Source organism: Alosa alosa, chromosome 14 (assembly GCF_017589495.1).
Source record: "Alosa alosa isolate M-15738 ecotype Scorff River chromosome 14, AALO_Geno_1.1, whole genome shotgun sequence".
Lineage (NCBI taxonomy): Eukaryota > Metazoa > Chordata > Actinopteri > Clupeiformes > Clupeidae > Alosa > Alosa alosa.
In genome coordinates, this window is record NC_063202.1 from 32,477,595 (window position 1) to 32,485,775 (window position 8,181).

General features: G+C 40.3%; 1 protein-coding gene across 1 annotated transcript in view; it reads left to right on the forward strand.

Annotated features, from left to right (window-relative positions):
* Positions 1-7,967, forward strand: part of vrk3 (VRK serine/threonine kinase 3) — a 67,683-nt gene extending 59,716 nt beyond the window's left edge. Inside the window, exon 15 of the mRNA XM_048262834.1 lies at positions 7,122-7,967. Coding sequence (XP_048118791.1) covers positions 7,122-7,264 — 143 coding nt within the window. The 3' untranslated portion in view covers positions 7,265-7,967. The remainder of the gene's footprint in view (positions 1-7,121) is intronic.
* Positions 7,968-8,181: the final 214 nt, after the last annotated feature.

The following is an 8,181-nucleotide window of genomic DNA, read 5'->3' on the forward strand; positions in this document are numbered from 1 at the left end:
GTTCTCCTTGCCTTGTGAAGAGCCGTGTAATAAAGTCAAAGAATAATTCAAAAGGTAAAGATCATAATAAAAAGAAAATATAAAACACAAGGTAAAATCATTTAAACATAAAGAATAATTAGTAAGCAAAAACAAAGGCAAAAGTAGTAAAAAAAGTAATAAAAGACAAGGAAGAATAATTATCAAGGCAGATTCAGAATTTGTAACTCGGCGCAGTTAGCAGGAAGCATCTGAGAACAGTTTGGTCTTAAGTCTAGATTTAAAACTGGCTACAGTTGGGGCCTTTTTGTAGAAACACTCTCACAAAAAAGCAATGAACAAAAAAGAAATCCCTTCAGGGTCGTAACAGCAGAGCTCACAAGTCATTGTCAATCATTTTGGTTTTCATTTTCAGAGCACCCAAACACCTTGTTGGAATATACAAAAGATTTTTTAAATATGTTTTTCTTTATTCTCCACAATCCCTTCTTTTTAAAAACACCAATTTACCAATTTGGTAACATAGGTACACCTAGTAATTCTTTCAGAATTTTTTTGAGACCTAGGTGCGTGGGCCCTGGTTGAATTGACGTGGAATGACCCATCCGAAAGTTGGTCTAGAGCTGAGCCCCATAGCAGCTAAAAGCTGCTTCACCACAGTAGGTTTTACTAACAGGTTTTTCACCTGGGACCTGAGAGGACAAGAAGGTGTGTACTGCTGAAGCATGTCTGATAGGTATTTAGGTCCTGCTCCCATTTACTGATTTATAAACAAGCAATAGTCCTTTAAAGTCAATTCTGTGACTTACTGGAAGCCAGTGCAAGGACTTAAGAATTGGAGTAATGTGGTCAGTTCTTTTAGTTTTTGTTAGAATCCTAGCTGCTGCATGTTGTATCACCTGAAGCTGTTTAATAGTCTTTTTAGGAAGGCCTGTGAACAGTCCATTGCAGTAATCAACCCTGCTGGAGATAAATGCATGAATGAGTTTTTCTAAGTCATGTTTTGACATCAGCCCTCTGAGTTTGGCAATATTTTTGAGGTGGTAAAAAGCTGATTTAGTTATTGCTTTCATGTGGCTGTTGAAATTTAGATCACTGTCAATTAATACAATTAATAAGATTTTTAATAGTATCCTTTGCCTTCAACCCTTTTGTGTCAAGGAGAGTGGCAACCCTAAGTCTTTCCTCCTTTTTACCAAATATAATTAATTCATGAAACCTTGGAAGACTTAGTTTTTCACATGGCTACCCTGGATTCACAATTGACAGTGTAAACAAAGGGCATGGGGGTATTGTTTCCATTGTATCATCTCCCTCTCTCACACATCCTTCTTACTATGTGTTGTTAGATGTCTTTAAATACTTTCAGGAGGCTCCTCATTGGTGGAGGCCCCTGGGCTGAAGCCCAGGTAAGCCCCTGCATTAAGGCGCCAGTGACCAAGGAGACGATGAAACAGTGGGCATTACTTTGAAATGGCCACTTCATTTGCACATTAAGTGACATGAAGCTGCGTGAAACTTTAGTACCACTTTCAGCCACTGTGAGTCGCTCTCCCAGCCTATGAATTCAATAACAAAATAAATCATGCATAATTAAAAATGACCTCGATTTAGGCTACTTGGGTATGGCATAAGGCTTGGCTACACAGTGGTTAACAAAAATCGGAATCTGCTTTTGATACCGTGCCGCTCCACAAAACGGAAAAATATCTTAATTTGCTGTCTACATTATTGTCCATGAAGGCATATCTGGCAAGTTGTTATTTTATGAAGACGTAAATTGTTGCTTTGCTTTCATTAATGGTTTCGCTATAATCAAGTTTGCAAGAAGGAGACATAACGTGTGAGCATGCCACTATCCAGGGACGTGCTCACACAGCTGTGGTGGTGGGGGCAGGAGGACAACTGTTAGCGCAGGCTTTTACATAAAATTCTTCAACAGAAGCCTTATGAAATAAAGGCCTGCCCAAAATAAAGGCCTGTGGTTTGCGCAGCCTACTAGCCTGACGAGCCAGATCCACATTAAAATGTAGGGTCTGGGCACTCACCGTTCGCAGTGCTCAGTCCGAAGGGCGGGATAATCAGTTGTCTTTCAAATTCCCTCTGCACGCAATAGGACAGCGGCAGCGCTATGAGTCCCATGCGTTTCCCACCAGCGGAGCTAGTTGGCTAGTTCAAACGTTTGCCAACTTAATAAAAGCTTAACTCGTGTCACACTGTTCGCCAACAGCAACATCCATCTTATTTGTTTTCAAGTAGCAGGGAATTCAAGCCAAACCGTTGCAACTCTGCCATCAATCATTATGTTAAGCCCACCTAACGACTCTATACATGATTTCATTGGCCTGATTGAGTTTCGATTTCTGGAGCTCACAAGCCAACGGAGAGTTGCTGGACTAGCCCTGTAATGTAATTTGCTGCCGCTAGGGGCGCGTCTAGATTTCTAGGCTAGCAGCCTACAGTAAGTAGGCTAAATAACAGACCCGCCACAATATGCGGTATGATGATTTTTTACGAGCAAGATGTTTTTGGTGCCCTACGCACACTGCATGTTCTTAAATAACAATGAAATATCATCAGTAATATTCAACCATTATTTTGTGATTTGGGAATAATGTATATTTTCATTAAGCACAGAGAATCGCATGTCAGTCGCCTCATATTTGGCTGACTTCTGCAGACGCACAAAAAAACACTGCCACTTCCCTCCTCATGAGTCTTCGTTGCTGTGGATGACGTCATTACTCATACACAAGCTTGACTGAAGTGACCACCTTGATTGGCTGATGATTGTAATGTGGGAATGATTCCAAACACCTCTCTTACGATGATGAGTGACAGGTCTGAGAATGCGTGCGCTACACAAGTAGTGCGAAAGACGGAAGATGATGAATAACTGAATAAAAAGGCCTAGCCTAATGAAACATACGGATTGATGCAGTATCTTTGCAACATTATTAAATTAATCTGTCACCATATGCCTATGCCTATGTTTGCAAAGAGGAGAACATTTAATTTAATTTACATGTTGACAATGAGTAGTTTTGGTTGTTGGTGGCGTTATTGCATCCCTTAGTTATGCGCAAAATAGTTCCCTCGCGTTTGGAAGCTCCTGTAGCCGCATAGGATTTCAAAACATCGCGACGCAAAATGCCACAAAAAGTGGTTTGTGAATAGGTCCAGATATGCTTGAGTGGTTGTAGTTAGCCCTACCTGTTTTTTTTCTTGTTTTTTTTTCAATTTCCCGATCCCAATCATCAAAGTTGCCCATCCCTGGCCTAGATATTCAAATATATTCGAATACATGTGTTTATTTATGAGGGAAAATTCGAACATCATTTTTAATCAATTTTGAAAGCCCTAGTCCACTGTAGGCTACGCCAATCGGCTATTAACACCTTCCACCTAGCCCCGGTGAGTGGGGGATCGCTATAATGCGTGTGAAATGGCACCATTGAGTAGCCTATGCGAAATAGCCTTAAAATCGTTCCGGCGCCACTCTCTTGACAAGCTATGGACAACAGGCTGGTTGAAACATTATCAAAATATGCATATGTTGCACAGAAAACCACATTTATTCATTATACTTGATGCATTTTTTAAGAGACCCACACAGGGTTAAAATAATAAGCTGGACCATAGTCATGCATTGTAGCTTACTGCGGGCTTGTTAAGGCCTAATCAAACTTAAGAATGACTGACTGGGGCTTATCATTAGGCTATGTTAAGCTATCCATCTCATAAAAAAAATGGTACACCACGCACTAGCCATTTACAATTAAATTGAGCTTTTGTGCATGGTAGGACTAGGCAGGCACGTTGCTAGGAGCTCAACACATTTGAGACTTAAGCCCAGACATGAAATGTCCTATGTAAGAGGGGATTCAGGGTCGACTGTGCAGGTTTGCATGAACATCAATAGAGGATGAATAGCCTACAGTAGGTACCGTAAATCCTCAAATTATGGCCGGGATTCAGGGACTTGGGAGGTAATTTCTGCGGTTGATGTGAGCTGGGTTTCCGGGCGTAAAAAAAAGTACATTTTGACTGCTAAAAACCCCATTTTAACGCAGTTTTCTGAGGGACAGAAATACCAAGACAGAAAGCAGTGCCCGTCATCTGTCTGAACATAGCCTATTAGGCTATCACTTAACTGCTTGACACTACCCCACATGGAGAAATGTCGCACGTTAACAATGAAGAAGTATTGCTGTGGCAATACTGGCAATTCTGGTGACGGCGGCCATGTCCTGAAGTAGCCTAAAGCTTGTAGGCTTATGATTCCTAAAACAAACAAAGTCCATTCTGTGGCTATTGAAATTTGGGTACTATCGTGTTAACTGTAACCCACCCTCTGAAGCCTTTCGTGACACATAGAAAAAATACTTTTTAATGAACCTGACATGTTCTTCATTCTCTGATTCTAAAAATGTAATTTTTGAGTCATTAAAACTTAATACAAAGTTGTTTTGAGATTTTAAATCGCTGAGCTGCAGTGTCGCGCGTTCCTAGACTGCGCTCCTCCTCCGTCTACTTACAGGATACATTTCTTCTACGGCTGCAAACGGGATTCACTCGCAGTTAACCAAATATTTCTTTATTAGGGCAGGGCAGGAATATTTCTGGCTATTAAATTATTTCTAAACCAGTCTACTAAAGTCTGTAGTGAAGTCTGTTTTCCAGGCTCCATTTCTCTTTACGAGACACCCTGCTCACAAGAGCCATCTGGTGGTTGTTTGGGTTGTTGCAGCGTCACTGGAGAAATACAAATTAAAGTCTCGTGATCGCGCGTGAGGTCACATGTGAATCACGTGTGAAGCCGGCCAATTTGAAGTAATGCCCACTGTAGATTTCAGTAGACGAAGCAAACTGCTGCTAATCGATGGGCGTGCTGTGGAGAGGGTCAGCAGTGTGAGATTCCTGGGAGTCCACATAGCTGATGACCTATCCTCGACCATCAACACTACAACAGTCATTAGGAAAGCACAGCAGCGGCTCCATCCCCTCTGGAGACTGAGGAAAGCAGGTCTCCCCACTACTCATCTCATCACATTCTACAGGGGCACCATTGAAAGTGTCCTGACCTACAGCTTCACTTCCTGGTTTTGGGGCTGTAGTGCACAGGAGAAAAATCAGCTGAACAGGATAGTGAAGACAGCAAGCAAGATCTCGGGTGCCCCCTCCCCTTCCTGGGGGAGATCTACCACCAGTGCTGTATCAGTAGAACCACCGCCATCATCAAGGACCTCAACCATCCCTCACAGTACATCTTTTTCCTTATGCCATCCAGGAGGAGGTTCCGAAACATCAGCTGTAAGACCACCAGGATGTTGAACAGCTTCTTCCCTCGAGCCAGCAGTTAGGCTTGTGAACAGACTGGGCCTCTCCCCATAAACAAGCACATGCATGCACGCACACACAAACTAAAAAAAAAACAACCAAGCACTTTACAAGCGTTGCACTTTTGTTGTGTGTGAGTGTGCTAGTATGAAATGTGCGTATGTGAAGGATAGGAAGTATGAAGTGTGTATGTGTGTCGGTGAGTTTGTTAGTTCTTAAGTGCCTATTTATTACTGTCTTTTTTTAAATGCACTGCCTAAAACGATATTTAGTTTTTTCTGTGTATCATGTGAGTACTCAGATAAATGACAATTAAAGCGAATCTTGAATCTTGGGACTGCTGCTGTCCAGCTCAGCTTCATGCATGAGACCCTTTCATGGATGTCTGCCTCTGTGATGGTCATTGGATCTTGTTCAGGGAGATGGCAATGTTGTGTTCTTAGTTCTACTAGCCATTGTGTGTTGGTGTTATGAGATGGCTCCTTCTCCCATATACCTTTCCAGTATTGATCGGTCTCCAGCCTTGGATGGTGTTCCCTGTTGTTGTTACCCTGCCACTGAAAGTGCACTCTGAATGGAACGGTTAAGAACATCTGGTTTATTCTCCTGCTTCTCTAGTGTATCTCTTCAGACAGGTGGCCAGGGCTGTGAGTCTTTGCTTTGCAGTCTCCAAGTCCTCAAGTGTTGACGGCTTGTTGTACTTCTTAGGTAACCCTTCCTGCTTCACCCTTCTTCTGTCTGCACCCCTTCTCCATTTCTGACAGTTGGCTAACTTCCCTCCATGTTGCCTTAGCCTCCAACCTTCTTCTCCCTGGCGGTTACTGGTCCTTGTAGTTATTGGCCCTTATGTTCTGGCCCAGCATCTCAAGGATCACTGTTGCTGTGGTGTATATCAGGTTGTTGGTCTCCGTGATAGTTTCTGTAGGGATTGCTGGATTGCTACATTCACATCTGCTAGTAGGCTTCCAGATGATATTTCCCTTAGTTTTTTAGTTTTACTCAAAATGAGATGGATCAAAACTTCAGCGCTGATGTGCGTGGCAAGTGACAGTGCACTCATTTCGGCGCCAGTGTTGGCTCAGTCCACATGGAATTTAAATATTACCGAAGCACTTCAAGTTTAAGCTATGATCTACTACGAGCTAAGCATTGTTTACACTCCAACACTTACACGTGAACTGAACATAGTTAATGGACTAGGCTTTTTCTGTTTGCACTTCATTGAAATGTGCTGCAGACCTATTGCACATTCACTTTTGCATATTTCTCAATATGAAAAGTTCCTTATTTTCAACTGAACTCTAAATATAATGAATATAGGCTATGTGGAGTATTTTTTGTTTGTTATGCCCTTTATGTGTGCACATTTTGTGCATGCACTTCTGCTGTAGCATTTATTTCAGTTTATGTCAGCTATATTTCTGAAGAATACAATGTATTGCCTCAGGCCCGCTGCACATCTTTATTTGAAATAATCAAATGTCTTAAAGTTAAGTTCATAAAGTAACTTTCTTTGCTTTCATTTGATTCCTAATCAAGATGCATTGGTAAAATGGCTTTATATTGTTAACATGGACTTCTGGAATGTTTAATAGAATTTTAATCATGTAATAAAATATGTAATTAATCTATAGAAATTCTGTGATTAATCACGATCATAAAAAAATAATAGTTTGACAGCCCTAGTAATATAGATTTTATAGTAATACAATTTGAATGGTGCAGATGTTGGTTCAAAATGATTATTGATTTAAGGTATTTCTTTTTTTGTTCAACACTGCATGTGTGTTTTGTGCTTATAGGAGCATTACAGGAGTACCTGTGTCAGGTGATGAACCTTAAGTACTCAGAGACACCGGACTACACTCAACTGAAGGTTGGGCTTAGGAATGGATTGCAGCAAATGGGAGTAGCTTTAGAGGACCCTTTTGACCTCCATATGTAATCACCTTACATTGTATGTTTTGATATGAATAATATGTTGGATTTGCTCTCAGTTTTTAAGTTTTAAATGTATTTGTATGTTTGTATAGGTGTTTGGTTGGGTTTAAAATACTAGGTCTTCCCAGAGACAGGAAGTGGGTGGAGACAATCAATGGGATGGTTTGAAATGTAACTCGTAATGGTTTCATGTTGAATGACTACTCTCATTTAATGCTATTATAGAAACTATGCTTTTATTTCTTGTGGTAAGAAAGCCATACTACAGTATATTGATTCACCAATTTGTGATTTATTTCCACAAAGGACTGGTAACATGAATGTTACTGTTTTTTTTACCCATTTTTACTTTTGTTTAGCCTATACAATCAGACATGGTAGTTATCTTTATCATAACATAATTGTAACTAACTGTTCCCATCATTAAGCAGGGTGTCTGTTAAATGTTAAAACAAAAGTAGTAAAACATCTTAATCTTCAATTGAACGACTGCTGTGCATACTGGTGGTAGACTTATTCTCATATGACAATATGACACCCAAACCTTTAATACATGCTCAGTAAGGGTTTTTTCACTGTAAAAGTAGGAAAGATGTAAGTGTATTTTCAGTGTTTCATTTTGCTCGTTTTTTACTTTCACTTTACCTTTCTTCAAGTTTCTGCCTTATGAATGGATGTTTTTTGTAATAAAACAGAATTTTCTTTCATTCCACTCCTTGTCAGTCCCTCCAGGATTTAGTGGGCCTTAACAACATTAGGAAGATCAAACCTTATCTGACACAAGTTTCCAAATTTCCCTCACGGGATCAAAAAAGTATATATACTATACTATACTATTTCCTCAGTGGTTCCATGTTAAAAATAGTGCAAAATAGTCAGAGAAATCAAATCTATTTTATCATACTTTTGCCTTTTCATTCA